General features: G+C 35.4%; 2 protein-coding genes across 2 annotated transcripts in view; both read right to left on the minus strand.

Annotated features, from left to right (window-relative positions):
* The window catches only part of Cpr65Ay (Cuticular protein 65Ay), a 111,654-nt gene that overhangs the window by 9,387 nt on the left and 82,107 nt on the right, over positions 1-20,160 (minus strand). The window lies entirely within an intron of this gene.
* On the minus strand, positions 336-8,599 carry Cpr65Az (Cuticular protein 65Az). The gene is made up of 3 exons (XM_073981821.1): positions 8,591-8,599; positions 8,142-8,528; positions 336-656 (listed from the first exon to the last, which is right to left on the minus strand). Exons 1-3 carry the CDS (start codon positions 8,597-8,599, stop codon positions 336-338), a joined length of 717 nt encoding a protein of 238 aa, XP_073837922.1.

Below are 20,160 nucleotides of genomic sequence, written 5' to 3' on the forward strand. Positions count from 1 at the left end.
TGTTTTTTTTTAATTGGTTCTTAAAAACCGGGTATATTTTAAAATGAAATACATGTGGACGTATGTATGTAGACATATATAAAAACCCAATAGATTTCAAAATGCGTCGTTGAATTAAATAAATTAGCCACTGACAATTAGCAATTGCGTTGCGATAATAAAAAATGTTTAATTCATGTGTTTCTGTACAAATTTTTGTTTTATTATATAATGTATTTATAATAGAAATATAATATTTTTAGAATATATAAAAGAAGAGAGAGACAAATTCATAATCGCATTCTTAGAAGCCTCCTGAGTCACAGCATCAAATCACATTTTTGACAGTTTTTTTTCTAATAAACATAACCACCATTACCACCTCCTCCATTGCCACCTCCTCCACCACTGCCATCATCCGGATGTCCACCACCGGCTGCAATTTTATCCAAAGCTTCCTGAATCTCTGGTGGTATTGGTGGTGGTGTTGGCAAATGATCACCTTGAGGCTGGAAACCATTTTCATCGGCAATATAGGTTACAACATATGAATCACCTTCAGGGCTTGTAAAAGAAAAGGAACCCTCAGCCACTTGAGCTTCATTATCACTGTCTCCGGCATTTTTTAAATAACCCATTTCATCAACATTAATGCCGTTGCCGGTTTCATATTCGTACTGGAAAATAAAAAGAAACAAAAAACAATAAATATTGAACCATTCGATGATGGTATCAGAATGTATTAAATCCTGAAACATTGAAAATAAGGTTGGAAAATAAGCTAACCAACAATTAAGCTAAAATGAGGAACAAAGTCTTCTGGACCCTTAGAGTTCGATATACCAACAAGTATGAACGGCGTTAAGTTCAACCGGGCCTAACTTTTTATAGCTACTGCCACGTTTGTATTGAAGTAAAATGGAACAAGTAAGAACGGGATTAAGTACGGCCAGGTCAAACGTTTTATACCCTCCACTACCACTGTATTGAATAATAAAAACTACTAATAATAACTGGGTGACGTAGGGTATGGACGATACCAAGGAACGGTCCTGACCGGCTTTAACATGGCAAAGCCCAGGATTTATCTTGGTCCCTCTTTCATCTCAAGTGGACACTGACCTCCCCGTGGTGTCACCTGGGGAACTGTTTTTAACACCCGTTAAAGGTAGTGAGCTAACATGTGCCGCGCGTTCACCCATAAGAACGTTAAAAACTTGGGTTAGTAACCCTTCCTTAGAAAAAAACAAGTGGGAAAAGCGTTAAGTTCGGTCGGGCCGAACATTTTATACCCTCCACCACAAATTTCAGCCATTTCGGTGGATTAATGTTGCAACAACAACCCACGGACCTATACCTACAAATTTCTGGGGCAAAGTTTTATACCCCCAAAGAAGACTAAATACCAAATTTCAGCCATCTCGGTGTGATAATGAGACCAAAACCTTCAAAATACCGAAAATCGGGAGATATCGTCCTATGAGGGCTATATCAAAACGTGGACCTATATAAACATTTTATGGTAGAAATGTTTCTTAGCCTCTGGAAACACAAAATACAAAGTTGCAACCGATTCTGTTGTCAAATGGCACTAATACATTCAAAATATATTAAAATGACGCGTACTTTATATGGGGCGTTATATGGGGGCTATACCAAAACGTGGACCTACATAAACCAACTTTGGTAGGAATGTTTTTTGGCCTCTGGAGACACAAAATACAAAGTTACAACCAATTCGATGGTAAAATGGGACAAATATCTTAAACATTCCTTAAAACGACGACGCGTCACGCGTCATTTTGTATGGGGACTATACGAAAGCGTGGACCTACATAGCCCGCTTTCAATACCAAAAGTCGATGTAGGATTGCACGCTGATCAAGAATATATATAGTTCGTGGGGTCTACAATGATTATTTCGAGTAGTTACAAACGTAGTGACAAACTTAATATACCCCCATCCTATGGTGGAGGGTATAAAAACAGCCTACTATGAAAAAACGAAAGAAAAGAAAACCAAACCCCTCTAAAGTAGACGAACCCCGCAAAAGTTTTAAGGACCATGATCTGCGAATCTGCACCTGGAATGTTCGCACTCTTTATAGAGAAGGTGCAGTTTACACATTGGCAGATGTACTTGAAAAGTACAAGGCCGACATTACTGCAATACAGGAAATACGATGGAACTGGAAAGGCGTCACAACAACACCTAAAGGCCAGAATCAATCTTCGCTTGATTCCCAAATGTCAAATTATAAAGGAATGCCAGAGCCTCCTAAAGGAGAACGCAGGCGGATTTGCAAAGAGGCTCTGGCATTCCTTTATAATTTGACATTTGGGGAAGCAAGCAAAGCAAGCGACGATTGATTCTGTTCTGGCCTTTAAGGGGACACACTGTATTATAGCTGCCATGACGTAAAGCATGAGTTTGGTTGTGGATTTGTAGTTGGTCGGAGGTTAAAACATCTGGTCTCCAGCTTCACCCCAGTGAATGAAAGACTTGCTGCAATTGGATTAAAAGCAAAATTCTTCAACATCAGCTTTATTTGCTCTCATGCTCCCACTGAAGACAAGGACGAACAGACCAAAGATATATTTTACGAGCACTTAGAAGAAACATATGACCGTTGCCCTGCCCATGACATTAAAATTATTCTAGGCGATTTTAATGCCAAAATTGGAAAGGAGAATATCTTTGGCCCAACAGTCAGGAAATTCAGACTCCACAGTGAAACATCTGACAATGGTATGAGGCTGATAGACTTTGCAGCTGCAAGAAACATGGTAGTTAGCAGTACCAGATTTAAGCATCTCGATATTCATAAGGGCACCTGGCTGTCGCCAGATCAAAGAACAAAAAATCAAATTGATCACGTTGTGATAGATGGAAAACATGCATCAAGCGTGTTGGATGTAAGATCGCTCCGAGATGCAAACATAGACTCGGACTACTACCTTGTTGCAGCAAAGGTACACGCATGTTGAACATCGGTAAGCTGCAATCACAGCAGATAGCCACAGCATATTCCATTCAACTGGCCCAACAGCTTCATCAAAGCACTCCTCGTCCCGATAACATATCAGCACAATGGAAAAACATTGCCCAATCAATGCAAACAGCCGCAAAATCAGTACTTGGATACCGGAGACCTCCACAAAGGAATCCATGGTATGACCAGGAGTGTCGTGCTGCTACCGAAGAGAAAAATGCGGCATATAGGGCTACTTTACAATCAGTAGCAACGCGTAGCGCACGAGAGAGGTATCGGGAGAAAAGGAGAGAGAAGAAACGTCTTTTCCGCAGGAAAAAGAGAGAGATGGAAAAGCGGGAGTGTGAACAAATTGAGATGTACAGGAGACAGAATGAAGTCCGAAAATTTTACCAAAGAGTGAAACTTCAAACTGATGGCTTTGGTACAGGCAACTCCTCCTGTAGAGACCAGCAAGGTAATCTGGTAACTGATACAGATAGTGTGCTAAGGATATGGAAAGAGCATTTTCCCAAACTGTTGGTATCCAATAGTAGCGAAGTCGACAAAGATACCACAGATCCAATCCCAGAATATGGTATTGAATGTATACCACCCGGCCAAGATGAGGTAAAGGCAGCAATAACCCGGCTGAAGAATAATAAGGCAGCAGGAGCTGATGGCCTACCAGCCGAGCTGTTTAAAACCGGAGGCGACACGCTGATAAGGTGTATGCATCAGCTTGTTAGCTCCATCTGGCAGGAAGAACGCGTACCCGACGATTGGAACCTGAGCATCCTGTGTCCCGTCCACAGCAAAGAACATAAGACTTTATGCTGCAACTATAGGGGCATAAGTCTTCTCCCTATCACCTACAAGATAGTGTCAGGGATATTGTGCGAACGACTAAAGCCCATGGTCAACTAAATAATTGGACGATACCAATGAAGCTTTAGACCTGGCAAGTCCACCATTGACTAGATATTTGCCCTGCGGCAAATCCTGGAGAAGACCCAAGAGATGCAGATCGACACCTACCACCTTTTTGTCGATTATAAAGCAGCCTTCGACAGCCATCTACGTTCAAAAGTACTCCAAGCCATGTCTGGTATCCCCGCAAAGCTCATTCGACTTTGTAAAATGACTCTAACTGACACAAAATCTTGAGTTAAAATAGGAAAGAACCTCTCCGAAGAGTTTTGTACTAAAAGAGGTTTCAGGCAAGGAGACAGCCTTTCGTGTGATCTTTTCAACATCCTGCTAAAAGGTTATACGAGAGGCAAACGTCAAAAGAAGTGGCAAAATCTACACCAATAGCCACATGTTACTTGCTTATGCTGATGATATAGGCATCACTGGACATTCAGTTAAAGAAGTAACAGCTACCTTTATGGAGGTCGAAGGAGAATCTGCTATTGTGGGTCTGGCGGTAAACGGCGAGAAGACCAAGTTAATGGAGTCGACGCGCAATGCGTCCATTGTGCTCGGACCAACTGTTGAAGTTGGTTCCAATAATTTTGAGGTAGTAAAAGACTTCGTATACCTCGGCTCCGCCGTAAACACAACAAACGACATCAGTTGTGAAATAAAAAGAAGAATTGTATTGGCCAACAGATGCTACTTTGGCTTATGTAAGCACTCCAAAAACAAAGCCACTACTTGTCAAATAAAAATAACGCTTTACAAAACACTCATACTACCCGTCCTGATGTATGGTTCCGAAGTCTGGGTACTTGCGCAAGCAGATAAGGCAGTGCTTGGCGTTTTTGAGAGAAAAATTCTTCGAAAGATCTACTAACCAATTTACGTTGACGGTGAATATGGACATCGTAGGAACCACAAGCTGTATCTGTTATACAACAATATCAGCATAGATAAACGTATGGAGATGCAACGATTGCGTTGGCTAGGCCATATAATAAGAATGAGCGGTGATGAAGCCGCTAAACAGGCGTATAAATTCGAGCCACTTGGCGGTGCACGCAGGATTGGCAGGCCAAAGAATAAATGGCGCAAACAAGTGGATGAAGAAATGACAAGGCGCGGTATTCCAGAAAGCGAAGCACTAAACAGAGAGAATTGGAGATCTTTTCTTAGTTCGGTCTATGGAACAAATGTTCTGTACTGGGCCAGCTAAGTAAGTAAGTAATAATAACTACGAAAATCAGGAGGGAAAATTCTATGGAGACTACACGAAGACGTGGACCTATACTGACAAATTTCAAGTGGAAAGTTTTATACCCTCAACAAAGACTAAATTCGAAGTGTCAGCCTAAAATCGTCAAAATACCGAGAATTCGAAGGTACAGTGCTATGGGGGCTATATGCAGACTTTGACCTATACCGACAAATTTCAGGTGGAAAGTTTTACATCTCCAATAAATACTAAATACCAATATGTCCGCCATTTCGGGGGATATTGAGACTATAACCTTCAAAATATCGGAAATCGGGAGGTATCGTTTTATGGGGGCTATATGCTGACTTTGATCTATGCCTACAAATTTCAGGTAGAAAGAAAGAAAAGATACTCCCAACGAAAACTAAATTACACATTTCAGCCATTTTGGGGTGATGTCGATGCAACAACGTCTAAAATTCCGAAAATCGGGAGGTACCGCTCTATGGTCCTATATGAAGACGTTGACCTATACCGAAAAAATGAGTACCCTTAACGAAGACTAATTTCGAAATTTTATACCCCCAACGAAGAGTAAATACCAAATTCCAGCCATTTCGATGGAATATTGAGGTCACAACATTTAAAATACCGAAAAGCGGGAGGTACCGTTCTATTGGGGCCATATTAAGACGTTGACCTATACCGAAAAATTTCTGGTGGAACGTTTTATACCGCCAACAAAGACAAAATACCAAATTTCAGCCATTTCGGGGGGATATTGAGGCCACAAAATGCCGAGAAATGGAAAGTACCGTTGTAGGGGGGCTATATGAAGACGTTGACTTATACCGATAAATTTCGGTAATATAAAGTGGAAAGCTTTATACCCCAACGAAGTCTAAATTCCAAATGTCAGCAATTTCGGTGTTGTATTGAGTCTATAACCTTGAAAATACCGAAAATCGGGAGGTACCGTCATATGTGGGCTATATGAAGTCGTTTACCTATACCGACAAATTTCATGTGGAAAGTTTCATATCCCAAACGAAGACCAAATACCGAATTTCAGAAATTTGGATGGGATTAGACGTTGAGACAACAACGTTCAAACCAGCGAAAATCAGGAAGTACCGTTCTACTTTCAACAATTTCCGTGGTACATTGGGGCTATAACCTTGAAAATACCGAAAATCTGAGGTACCGTTCTATGGAGCCTATATGAAGACGTTGACCTATACCGACAAATTTCAGGTACAAAATTGTATATCCTTAACGAAGACTAAGTACCGAATTTCAGCGATTTCGATGGATTATTGAAGCTTAAACCTTGAAAATACCGAAAATCGGGAGGTACCTTTCTATGGGGGCTATATGAAGACGTTGACCTATACCAACATATTTCAGGTGGAAAGTTTTATACCACCATTGAAGACTCAATTCTAAATATCAGCCATTTTGATAAGATAATGTAGCTGAAACCACCAAATATCGTAAAGTTTTAAGTACCGTTTTATGGGGGACTATAGCAACATGTGGACCTGCACTGACAAATCTCTTTGGGGAGCGTTTTGTAGCCCCAAATACCAAAGCCAAGAAGCCCAAATACCAAATTTCAGTCATTTTTGTGAGATAATGTGACTGAAACCTTCAAAATACCGAAAAATCGGAATGTACCTTTCTATAGGGGTTACATCAACAGGAGGACCTACACTGACACATTTTGGGGGAAAGTTTCGTAGCCTCAAAGAAGACCAAATGCAAATTTTTATTTCATTTCGGTAATATAAAGTGGCTAATACCTTCAAAATACCGAAAATTCGGCGATACCGTTCTATGAGGGCTACAGCAACACATGGATCTTTACTGAAAACTTTTAACGTAGCCCCAAATAAGACCAAAAACAAATTTTCAATAACTTTAATAAGATAATGTGGGTAAAACATTAAAAACTCCTTGGCGAGCAATGCCAAATCTTTTCCACTAATAAAATAGTTGTTTTAAAATATTAAAACAACAACAATGGGATTAAGCCAGACTATTTTGAAAAAACAAAATTGCAAACGCTATCCCAATAAAAAAACGCCACAATGCTTCACATTAAAAAAACTGTTCTATGAAGGCTACATCAACACATGGAACAAAACTTTAAAATTTTTAGGAGAAAGTTTCGTACCCACAAAGAAGACCAAATACAAATGTTGTCATTTCGGAAACATAAAGTGGCTAACACCTGCAAAATACCGAAAATCGGGCGGTATCGTTCTATGGGGGCTATATCAAAACGTAGACCCAAATACCAAATTTCAGCCATTTTGGTCAAAAAATTTCACTAAATCTTTCAAAATACCGCAATTAGGGAAGTACCGTTCTATTGTTGCGATATCAAAATATGAACCGATATTGTCCAATACCATAGATCCTGGGAGTCATAAAAACTTATGTACCAAATTATAAAGTTCTATCTTAAATATTGCTAGCTGTATCTTGATTTCAACAGACTTGGACGGATTTGGCTATATCTACACGGTTATTCGATGTGTTTGTTACAACCGGAATGTCAATGTTGATTATACCCTCCATATTATGTTGGAGGGTATTACTAGGGTTGCTTGAATACCAGAAATATGGTGGTATAGTTTGTCGCCTCGACGATGACTCCAAGACCTGTGTTTACAACTCCCTTTTCGTCTCTTTCAAAGAAATCTTGCAGGACTCTTAGAGATTGACCTCTTACACATTTCCTAAAATTTTTCACGCAGGATGTTGGAAAAATCTGATTATGAAAAAAAAACTTTTTTTGCACGGAACTGTGTGAGTGTGATTGTCGACCATGGCGGTTGGTTGCAGGGCTCTTAGAGATTGACTAAAATTCTCCACGCAGGATGTTGGAAAAATCCGATTATGAACCAAACCTTCTTTTTTGGAACGCAACTGTTCAGAGAGGTTACTTCTTTTAAATGCGGAATTTGTGTGTCGACCCAATGCAAACTCGATGGTTGGGAAGCCAACTCCCATTCGGCCAGTATAACATATCATTTGTACACAAAAACGTCCTCAGAACTACTCACCATATACGAGCCATCGGTATTAACTTGAGATTCAAACTTGATAATAGGTATAACAGGACCTCCTCCACCGCCACCACTTGCACCACCACCGCCTCCGCCACCGGGGCCCCCACCGCCGGCACCACCACCTCCGCCACCAGCAGGAGGTAAGTAAGTATTACCACCACCACCCCCTCCTCCACCTCCTCCTGGAGGTAAATATGTGGAAGGAGGTGGTTTACCTCCTCCTCCACCTCCTCCTGGAGGCAAATATGTGGAAGGAGGAGGTTTACGACCACCACCGCCACCTCCACCAGGTTTGGGTAATTGCTTTGCCGGTGGTTTCATTTTTGGATAACCAGCTGGTACAGCATTGCTCCATGCTATACCAATAACAATAAGAAGAATCTAAGAGAAAGAAAATTATCACTTTATTTTTAAACACTTTAACAAGAAACTCTTTTACTTACCAACTTCATGTGGAGATGGAAAGAGTTACAAGAAAACTAGATGGCTAATCACTTACACACTGACTTTTTATAAACCACCGTTAATGCTTCTAGCAGATTAGACCATTGCCAACATAAAGCATTGGTAATTGATACGCAGTGTTTGTTTCAATTCGACCTATCCTCTGAACTCACGTATTTGGTTCAAAATCAAATCTGTTTATTTTGTTTCAAACGTTACGAATCGAATATGCGCCAATGTTACAAATTATCGAAATCAGAGACAGTGAATAGAAGAAGTTTTGAAAATGTCCAGCTAATGTTAATGTTTAGATCTTTTTGTCTGGTGGATAAAAAAGTGCCGCACTTACTGACAGATCTAACACGGTGTACTCAAAAAACATACACAAACATACATATGTGCGCACAATATTACCAAAGGGACAAGGGAGATTCATATTGGCTCAATGATATGGGACCGATCTTTTATCGCAGAGTCTGAACGGCATGTTTTACTTAGGACACCACTTTGTAGGGCAGTTTTTCAAATGTGTAATGTAAGCCAATATTACCTTGAGTGGACTTCCGAATATGTTGATGTTCTGGTCAGGGACGGTAGACCTTCTGAGTGCAAAGCGGACGTGCTTACCACTGCATTACAGTTTCTCCCACAAAAAACATTATCCTTATATTGCATGATATATAAAATATCATATTGCGGGTCTTTTGAAATACTCAGGACATTATCGTGAATATGGAGAATAAAACGAGTAGAAGATGCTTTATGTTCGGCCGGCTACCATGAGTTGTATTGAAGAAAAAAATGGAATAATTATATCATTTAGTTCATGAAAGTATTAAGCACCTCCGCCAGGATGTCCCTACCAAAACAATATTCCGATTAAAACTATTGTATGCCGATTTCGGTCCGAAAATGTGACAAAGAACCGACGAAATACAAACAACTAAAAAAGCATTTTATACCCTGCACCATAAAATATATTCTAAACTTTTATGAAATACTTAATGTACTTAAAAACCGCAAATCAGAGGCTATAACTAAACATGGGCCTATGTTGACAATTTTTGCTGAAGAAGTGTTGTGACCCCTAAGAACCTTAACTGTCAAATTGCAGCTAGTTTGGTTAAAAATTTTAGCTAAAATCCTCAAAATACCGAAAATCGGGAGGTACCGTTACATAAAAACTACACCAAAACATGAGCCGATATCTTCGAACTTTACCTACCAATGGCAAAAAGATACTCGGGTGGTCGCTAGACTGATTACAACAGAATTGACTCCGAATTTTATCCTGACAACGAATATATGTTCTTTATAGGGTCGCAAATGATTATTTCAATGCGTTACAAACCGAAAACAAACTTAATATACCCTCCATACTATGACAAAATATTCTTAAAAACTCCACATGGTCTGATAGTCGTTGAAAAAATAGTTAAAAAAAAATATTCTTAAAAAACCCACGCGGTCTAATAGTCGTTGAAAAAATGTCCTTAAAAAATCCACGTGGTCTGATAGTCGTTGAAAAAATATTCTTAAAAAGTCCACGTGGTCTGATAGTCTTTGAAAAAATATTCTTAAAAAATCCACTTGGTCTGATAGTCTTTGAAAAAATATTCTTAAAAAATCCACGAGTTCTGATAGTCGTTGAAAAATATTCTTAAAAATCCACGTGGGGTGATGTCGTTGAAAAAAATATTCTTAAAAACTCCACGTGGTCTGATAGTCGTTGAAAAAATATTCGTAAAAATTCACGTGGTTTGATAGTCGTTGAAAAAATATTCTTGAAAACTCCACGTGGTCTGATAGTCGTTGAAAAAATATTCTTAAAAAATCCACGTGGTGTGATAGTGTTGAAAAATATTTTTAAAAAATCCACGTGATTTGATAGTCGTTGAAAAAAATATTCGCAAAAACTCCACGTGGTCTGATAGTCGTTAAAAAAAATATTCGCAAAAACTCCACGTGGTCTGATAGTCGTTGAAAAAATATTCTTAAAAAATCCACGTGGTCTAATAGTCGTTGAAAAAATATTCTTCAAAAATCCACGAGTTCTGATAGTCGTTGAAAAAATATTCTTAAAATATCCACGTGGTCTAATAGTCGTTGAAAAAATATTCTTAAAATATCCACGTGGTCTAATAGTCGTTGAAAAAATATTCTTAAAAAATCCACGTGGTCTAATAGTCGTTGAAAAAATATTCTTAAAAAATCCACGTGGTCTAATAGTCGTTGAAAAAATATTCTTAAAAAATCCACGTGGTCTAATAGTCGTTGAAAAAATATTCTTAAAAAACCACGTGGTCCAATAGTCGTTGAAAAAATATTCTTAAAAAATCCACGTGGTCTAATAGTCGTTGAAAAAATATTCTTAAAAAACCACGTGGTCTAATAGTCGTTGAAAAAATATTCTTAAAAAATCCACGTGGTCCAATAGTCGTTGAAAAAATATTCTTAAAAAATCCAAGTGGCCTAATAGTCGTTGAAAAAATATTCTTAAAATATCCACGTGGTCTAATAGTCGTTGAAAAAATATTCTTAAAAAATCCACGTGGTCCAATAGTCGTTGAAAAAATATTCTTAAAAAATCCAAGTGGTCCAATAGTCGTTAAAAAAATATTCTTAAAAAATACACGTGGTCCAATAGTCGTTGAAAAAATATTCTTAAAAAATCCACGTGGTCTAATAGTCGTTGAAAAAAATATTCGCAAAAACTCCACGTGGTCTGATAGTCGTTGAAAAAATATTCTTCAAAAATCCACGAGTTCTGATAGTCGTTGAAAAAATATTCTTAAAATATCCACGTGGTCTAATAGTCGTTGAAAAAATATTCTTAAAAAATCCAAGTGGTCTAATAGTCGTTGAAAAAATATTCTTAAAAAATCCACGTGGTCTAATAGTCGTTGAAAAAATATTCTTCAAAAATCCACGAGTTCTGATAGTCGTTGAAAAAATATTCTTAAAATATCCACGTGGTCTAATAGTCGTTGAAAAAATATTCTTAAAAAATCCACGTGGTCTAATAGTCGTTGAAAAAATATTCTTAAAAAATCCACGTGGTCTAATAGTCGTTGAAAAAATATTCTTAAAAAACCACGTGGTCTAATAGTCGTTGAAAAAATATTCTTAAAAAAATCCACGTGGTCTAATAGTCGTTGAAAAAATATTCTTAAAAAAATCCACGTGGTCTAATAGTCGTTGAAAAAATATTCTTAAAAAACCACGTGGTCTAATAGTCGTTGAAAAAATATTCTTAAAAAATCCACGTGGTCCAATAGTCGTTGAAAAATATTCTTAAAAAATCCACGTGGTCTAATAGTCGTTGAAAAAATAATCTTAAAAAATCCACGTGGTCTAATAGTCGTTGAAAAAATATTCTTAAAAAATCCACGTGGTCTAATAGTCGTTGAAAAAATATTCTTAAAATATCCACGTGGTCTAATTGTCGTTGAAAAAATATTCTTAAAAAATCCACGTGGTCTAATAGTCGTTGAAAAAATATTCTTAAAAAATACACGTGGTCTAATAGTCGTTGAAAAAATATTCTTAAAATATCCACGTGGTCTAATAGTCGTTGAAAAAATATTCTTAAAAAATCCACGTGGTCTAATAGTCGTTGAAAAAATATTCTTAAAATATCCACGTGGTCTAATAGTCGTTGAAAAAATATTCTTAAAAAATCCACGTGGTCTAATAGTCGTTGAAAAAATATTCTTAAAAAATCCACGTGGTCTAATAGTCGTTGAAAAAATATTCTTCAAAAATCCACGAGTTCTGATAGTCGTTGAAAAAATATTCTTAAAATATCCACGTGGTCTAATAGTCGTTGAAAAAATATTCTTAAAAAATCCACGTGGTCTAATAGTCGTTGAAAAAATATTCTTCAAAAATCCACGAGTTCTGATAGTCGTTGAAAAAATATTCTTCAAAAATCCACGAGTTCTGATAGTCGTTGAAAAAATATTCTTAACATATCCACGTGGTCTAATAGTCGTTGAAAAAATATTCTTAAAAAATCCACGTGGTCTAATAGTCGTTGAAAAAATATTCTTAAAAAATCCACGTGGTCTAATAGTCGTTGAAAAAATATTCTTAAAAAACCACGTGGTCTAATAGTCGTTGAAAAAATATTCTTAAAATATCCACGTGGTCTAATAGTCGTTGAAAAAATATTCTTAAAAAATCCACGTGGTCTAATAGTCGTTGAAAAAATATTCTTAAAAAAATCCACGTGGTCTAATAGTCGTTGAAAAAATATTCTTAAAAAAATCCACGTGGTCTAATAGTCGTTGAAAAAATATTCTTAAAATATCCACGTGTTCTAATAGTCGTTGAAAAAATATTCTTAAAAAACCACGTGGTCTAATAGTCGTTGAAAAAATATTCTTAAAAAATCCACGTGGTCCAATAGTCGTTGAAAAAATATTCTTAAAAAATCCACGTGGTCTAATAGTCGTTGAAAAAATAATCTTAAAAAATCCACGTGGTCTAATAGTCGTTGAAAAAATATTCTTAAAAAATCCACGTGGTCTAATAGTCGTTGAAAAAATATTCTTAAAATATCCACGTGGTCTAATAGTCGTTGAAAAAATATTCTTAAAAAATCCACGTGGTCTAATAGTCGTTGAAAAAATATTCTTAAAAAATCCACGTGGTCTAATAGTCGTTGAAAAAATATTCTTCAAAAATCCACGAGTTCTGATAGTCGTTGAAAAAATATTCTTAAAATATCCACGTGGTCTAATAGTCGTTGAAAAAATATTCTTAAAAAATCCACGTGGTCTAATAGTCGTTGAAAAAATATTCTTAAAAAATCCACGTGGTCTAATAGTCGTTGAAAAAATATTCTTCAAAAATCCACGAGTTCTGATAGTCGTTGAAAAAATATTCTTAAAATATCCACGTGGTCTAATAGTCGTTGAAAAAATATTCTTAAAAAATCCACGTGGTCTAATAGTCGTTGAAAAAATATTCTTAAAAAATCCACGTGGTCTAATAGTCGTTGAAAAAATATTCTTAAAATATCCACGTGGTCTAATAGTCGTTGAAAAAATATTCTTAAAAAATCCACGTGGTCTAATAGTCGTTGAAAAAATATTCTTAAAAAAATCCACGTGGTCTAATAGTCGTTGAAAAAATATTCTTAAAAAATCCACGTGGTCTAATAGTCGTTGAAAAAATATTCTTAAAATATCCACGTGGTCTAATAGTCGTTGAAAAAATATTCTTAAAAAATCCACGTGGTCTAATAGTCGTTGAAAAAATATTCTTAAAAAAATCCACGTGGTCTAATAGTCGTTGAAAAAATATTCTTAAAAAAATCCACGTGGTCTAATAGTCGTTGAAAAAATATTCTTAAAATATCCACGTGGTCTAATAGTCGTTGAAAAAATATTCTTAAAAAACCACGTGGTCTAATAGTCGTTGAAAAAATATTCTTAAAAAATCCACGTGGTCCAATAGTCGTTGAAAAAATATTCTTAAAAAATCCACGTGGTCTAATAGTCGTTGAAAAAATAATCTTAAAAAATCCACGTGGTCTAATAGTCGTTGAAAAAATATTCTTAAAAAATCCACGTGGTCTAATAAAATAAAATATTCTTAAAAAATCCACGTGGTCTAATAGTCGTTGAAAAAATATTCTTCAAAAATCCACGAGTTCTGATAGTCGTTGAAAAAATATTCTTAAAATATCCACGTGGTCTAATAGTCGTTGAAAAAATATTCTTAAAAAATCCACGTGGTCTAATAGTCGTTGAAAAAATATTCTTCAAAAATCCACGAGTTCTGATAGTCGTTGAAAAAATATTCTTAAAATATCCACGTGGTCTAATAGTCGTTGAAAAAATATTCTTAAAAAATCCACGTGGTCTAATAGTCGTTGAAAAAATATTCTTAAAAAATCCACGTGGTCTAATAGTCGTTGAAAAAATATTCTTAAAAAACCACGAGGTCTAATAGTCGTTGAAAAAATATTCTTAAAATATCCACGTGGTCTAATAGTCGTTGAAAAAATATTCTTAAAAAATCCACGTGGTCTAATAGTCGTTGAAAAAATATTCTTAAAAAAATCCACGTGGTCTAATAGTCGTTGAAAAAATATTCTTAAAAAAATCCACGTGGTCTAATAGTCGTTGAAAAAATATTCTTAAAATATCCACGTGGTCTAATAGTCGTTGAAAAAAATATTCTTAAAAAACCACGTGGTCTAATAGTCGTTGAAAAAATATTCTTAAAAAATCCACGTGGTCCAATAGTCGTTGAAAAAATATTCTTAAAAAATCCACGTGGTCTAATAGTCGTTGAAAAAATAATCTTAAAAAATCCACGTGGTCTAATAGTCGTTGAAAAAATATTCTTAAAAAATCCACGTGGTCTAATAGTCGTTGAAAAAATATTCTTAAAATATCCACGTGGTCTAATAGTCGTTGAAAAAATATTCTTAAAAAATCCACGTGGTCTAATAGTCGTTGAAAAAATATTCTTAAAAAATCCACGTGGTCTAATAAAATAAAATATTCTTAAAAAATCCACGTGGTCTAATAGTCGTTGAAAAAATATTCTTAAAAAATCCACGTGGTCTAATAGTCGTTGAAAAAATATTCTTAAAAAACCACGTGGTCTAATAGTCGTTGAAAAAATATTCTTAAAATATCCACGTGGTCTAATAGTCGTTGAAAAAATATTCTTAAAAAACCACGTGGTCTAATAGTCGTTGAAAAAATATTCTTAAAAAATCCACGTGGTCCAATAGTCGTTGAAAAAATATTCTTAAAAAATCCACGTGGTCTAATAGTCGTTGAAAAAATAATCTTAAAAAATCCACGTGGTCTAATAGTCGTTGAAAAAATATTCTTAAAAAATCCACGTGGTCTAATAAAATAAAATATTCTTAAAAAATCCACGTGGTCTAATAGTCGTTGAAAAAATATTCTTCAAAAATCCACGAGTTCTGATAGTCGTTGAAAAAATATTCTTAAAATATCCACGTGGTCTAATAGTCGTTGAAAAAATATTCTTAAAAAATCCACGTGGTCGTTGAAAAAATATTCTTCAAAAATCCACGAGTTCTGATAGTCGTTGAAAAAATATTCTTAAAATATCCACGTGGTCTAATAGTCGTTGAAAAAATATTCTTAAAAAATCCACGTGGTCTAATAGTCGTTGAAAAAATATTCTTAAAAAATCCACGTGGTCTAATAGTCGTTGAAAAAATATTCTTAAAAAACCACGAGGTCTAATAGTCGTTGAAAAAATATTCTTAAAATATCCACGTGGTCTAATAGTCGTTGAAAAAATATTCTTAAAAAATCCACGTGGTCTAATAGTCGTTGAAAAAATATTCTTAAAAAAATCCACGTGGTCTAATAGTCGTTGAAAAAATATTCTTAAAAAAATCCACGTGGTCTAATAGTCGTTGAAAAAATATTCTTAAAATATCCACGTGGTCTAATAGTCGTTGAAAAAAATATTCTTAAAAAACCACGTGGTCTAATAGTCGTTGAAAAAATATTCTTAAAAAATCCACGTGGTCCAATAGTCGTTGAAAAAATATTCTTAAAAAATCCACGTGGTCTAATAGTCGTTGAAAAAATAATCTTAAAAAATCCACGTGGTCTAATAGTCGTTGAAAAAATATTCTTAAAAAATCCACGTGGTCTAATAGTCGTTGAAAAAATATTCTTAAAATATCCACGTGGTCTAATAGTCGTTGAAAAAATATTCTTAAAAAATCCACGTGGTCTAATAGTCGTTGAAAAAATATTCTTAAAAAATCCACGTGGTCTAATAAAATAAAATATTCTTAAAAAATCCACGTGGTCTAATAGTCGTTGAAAAAATATTCTTAAAAAATCCACGTGGTCTAATAGTCGTTGAAAAAATATTCTTAAAAAACCACGTGGTCTAATAGTCGTTGAAAAAATATTCTTAAAATATCCACGTGGTCTAATAGTCGTTGAAAAAATATTCTTAAAAAATCCACGTGGTCCAACAGTCGTTGAAAAAATATTCTTAAAAAATCCACGTGGTCCAATAGTCGTTGAAAAAATATTCTTAAAAAAATCTACGTGGTCTAATATTCGTTGAAAAAAAATTTTCTTAAAAAATCCACGTGGTCTAATAGTCGTTGAAAAATATTCTTAAAAAATCCACGTGGTCTAATAGTCGTTGTAAAAATATTCTTAAAAAATCCATGTGGTCTGATAGTCGTTGAAAAAATATTCTTAAAAAATCCACGTGGTCTGATAGTCGTTGAAAAAATATTCTTAAAAAATCCGCGTGGTCTAATATTCGTTGAAAACTCCACGTGGTCTAATATTCGTTGAAAAAATATTCTTAAAAAACCCACGTGGTCTGATAATCGTGGAAAAAAATACACGTGGTCTGATAATCGTGGAAAAAAATATCCTTAAAAAACCCAGAAGATGACCTGATAGTCGTTGAAAAAAATGTTCTTAAAAAATCCGCGTGGTCTAATATTCGTTGAAAAAATATTCTTGAAAACTCCACGTGGTCTAATATTCGTTGAAAAAATATTCTTAAAAAACCCACGTGGTCTGATAATAGTGGAAAAAATATTTTTAATCCACGTGGTCTGATAGTCATGTAAAAAATATTCTTTTAAAATTTCCGTAGTCTGATTAGTCGTTGAAAAAATATTATTAAAAAATCTAAGTGGTCTGATAGTGGTTGAACAAATATTCTTAAGAAATCCACGTGGCTTGATAGTCGTTGAAAAAATATTCTTAAAAAATCCACGTGGTCTGATAGTCATTGAAAAAATATTCTTAAAAATCTACTTGGTCTGACAGCCGTTGAAAAAATATTCTTCTAAAATTTCCGTGGTCTGCTAGTCGTTGAAAAATTATTCTTAAAAAATCCACGTGGTCTGATAGTCGTTGAAAAAATATTCTTAAAAAATACACGTGGTCTGAAAAAATATTCTTAAAAAATACACGTGGTCTGAAAAAATATTCTTAAAAAATCCACGTGGTCTGATAGTCGTTGAAAAATATTCTTAAAAAATCCTCGTGGTCTGATAGTGGTTGAACAAATATTCTTAAAAAATCCACGTAATCTGATAATCGTTGAAAAAATATTCTTAAAAAGCCCACATGGTCTGATAGTCGTTGAAAAAATATTTGTTTAAAATTTCCGTAGTCTGATAGTCGTTGAAAAAATATTCTTAAAAAATCCACGTGTTCTGATAATCGTTGAAAAATATTCTTAAAAACCCACAAGATGATCTGAAAGTCGTTGAAAAAATATTCTTAAAAAATCCACGTGGTCTGATAGTCGTTGAAAAAATCCACGTGGTCTGATAGTCATTGAATAAATATTCTTACAAAAACTACGTGGTCTGATAGTCGTTGAAAAAATATTCTTATAAAATCCACTTGGTCTGATAGTCGTAGAAAAAATATTCTTAAAAAATCCACGTAGTCTGATAGTCGTTGAAAAAATATTCTTAAAAAATCCACGTGGTCTGATAGTCGTTGAAAAAATATTCTTAAAAAATCCACGTGGTCTGATAGTCGTTGAAAAAATATTCTTAAAAAATCCACTTGGTCTGATAGTCGTAGAAAAAATATTCTTAAAAAATCCACGTGGTCTGATAGTCGTAGAAAAAATATTCGTACAAAATCCACGTGGTCTGATAGTCGTTAAAAAAATATCCTTAAAAAATCCTCGTGATTTGATAGTCGATGAAAAAAATTAAAAAAACCACGTGGTCTGATAGTCGTTGAAAAAATATTCTTAAAAAATCCACGTGGTCTGATAGTCGTTGAAAAAATATTCTTAAAAAATTAGCGTGATCTGATAGTCGTTGAAAAAACATTCTTAAAAAACCCACAAGATAAACCGGCTTGATGTCAGGCGAACAATGCAGGTCACAGGCCATAGATACAAATTCAGCAGTTCTATGTCGCCGGTTCCATATTTTAGTGGTACCCTCATACACTTCACGTAAGGATCACTAGAGTCAGGCTCAAGCTCTCGCCGGACAGACTGGTTCAATAGAATTGCCAGTCCACCACATCCACTTCACATACAATCCAAACACAAAACGTTGCATTTATTACAACCCCGAAGACGGCAGGCGTTGTTTCTTCAATAGCCACGACCTTCTCCGACTCATAAAATCCAAAATCTCATGCATCTTATCCCGAAGACAATCGCCGTCAAGCTGCAGAAATGTTACAATGTCAGAAACTGGAACGTGCTTGTGTTGGTACTTCTGTTGGGGTCGATATCTCCCCAGCTTCATAATCCGATGACAATGACGAAGACTTACTGGAGATTGAGTTGGCGCAACACAATGCAACATAATCCCTATCGCCATGTACCCATTCACGGCAATCGTTGCATCTCACCAACACCGTCCTATGGTGGACGAGACGGTGACAAGCGGAGCAAAAAGATTGTCCGATATAAATCTGTATATAAGAATAGACCAGAAGAATCTGGAGCAGCCATTCCACCGCAAAAGATAAAAAAGGCCGTTATATGTACGGGATTGATCAGAGGAAATATCGCCTCGGCCAAGGGCCGTCACCCCTGCATTTTGGTTTAAATTCGATTATTTCCAAAACCAATAAGAACCACAGTGCTGCAACAAATATTATTTTAAAATTTCCGTTAGGGTTATATCGAAATGATCTACATTACATAAAAATGTATTTATATATGTGTATATGTTTGTACACACATTAACGCAATAGCTAATGGCCAACATGAATAATATAACAACCAACCATCAAAACCAAGATTCAAAACTCCTTCATTCATGTTCTCGCACATATTCGACCCCTTATTGGAGTTCTTGTTACGAGCGTACAACTTGTTTTTTATTACGCACAAGTGAATACGGTACAAGAAGCTTTGTCCAATCGCCTGAGAAAACGTCAGCTGTTTTAGCTGGCAAGTCAAAAAAAAAACTGCGTAGCATCACAAGTACGAGTTGTACTGCGTATTCTGCGTACATAAGACAAGTTTCTAATGTTGGTATTAGTGCAGGCTCGATGAATTTACATGATTCTATGCCAGTCGGTGCGTTGCACTTGCTGTTAATACCAAATCATCAAAATGCTTCCCTTACCAAAATGACCGACTAAAGAGCAAGAAGGAGACGACGAAAAAAAAAAACAAAACAAAGAACTATGTCAGGTTATTTCGGCTAATATCAGAAGAGAATCCTTCATGGTTAAATTCAAAAACCAAACAAAGAACAACACAAGCACACATTCAGCTAGCTTATTCAATGTTCGTAGACACAGTGGGGTAAATTGGATTTTTCAACTTTTTTCACAGACTATCAGGGCTCGTGGGTTTTTAAAGAATATTTTTCAACAGACTACCACGGCTCGTGGATTTTTAAAGAATATTTTTCTATAAACTATCAGGGCTCGTGGATTTTTATAAAATATTTTTCCACAGCCTATTAAGGCTCGTGGATTTTTAAAAAATATTTTTTTACAGATTAGCAGGTCTCGTGGATTTTTATAGAATATTTTTCCACAGACTTCAGGGCTGGTGGATTCTTAAACAATATTTAAACTATCAGCGC

The sequence above is a fragment of the Musca autumnalis genome, unplaced genomic scaffold, assembly GCF_047663935.1.
Source record: "Musca autumnalis isolate F117 unplaced genomic scaffold, ASM4766393v1 scaffold_4, whole genome shotgun sequence".
In the NCBI taxonomy this organism is placed as follows: Eukaryota; Metazoa; Arthropoda; class Insecta; order Diptera; family Muscidae; genus Musca; species Musca autumnalis.

Coding starts and splice junctions, on each gene's coding strand:
- Cpr65Az (XM_073981821.1), bottom strand. Junction 657..8,141: donor ATACCGATGGCTCGTATATG/GTGAGTAGTTCT, acceptor TTTATTTTCCAG/TACGAATATGAAACCGGCAA.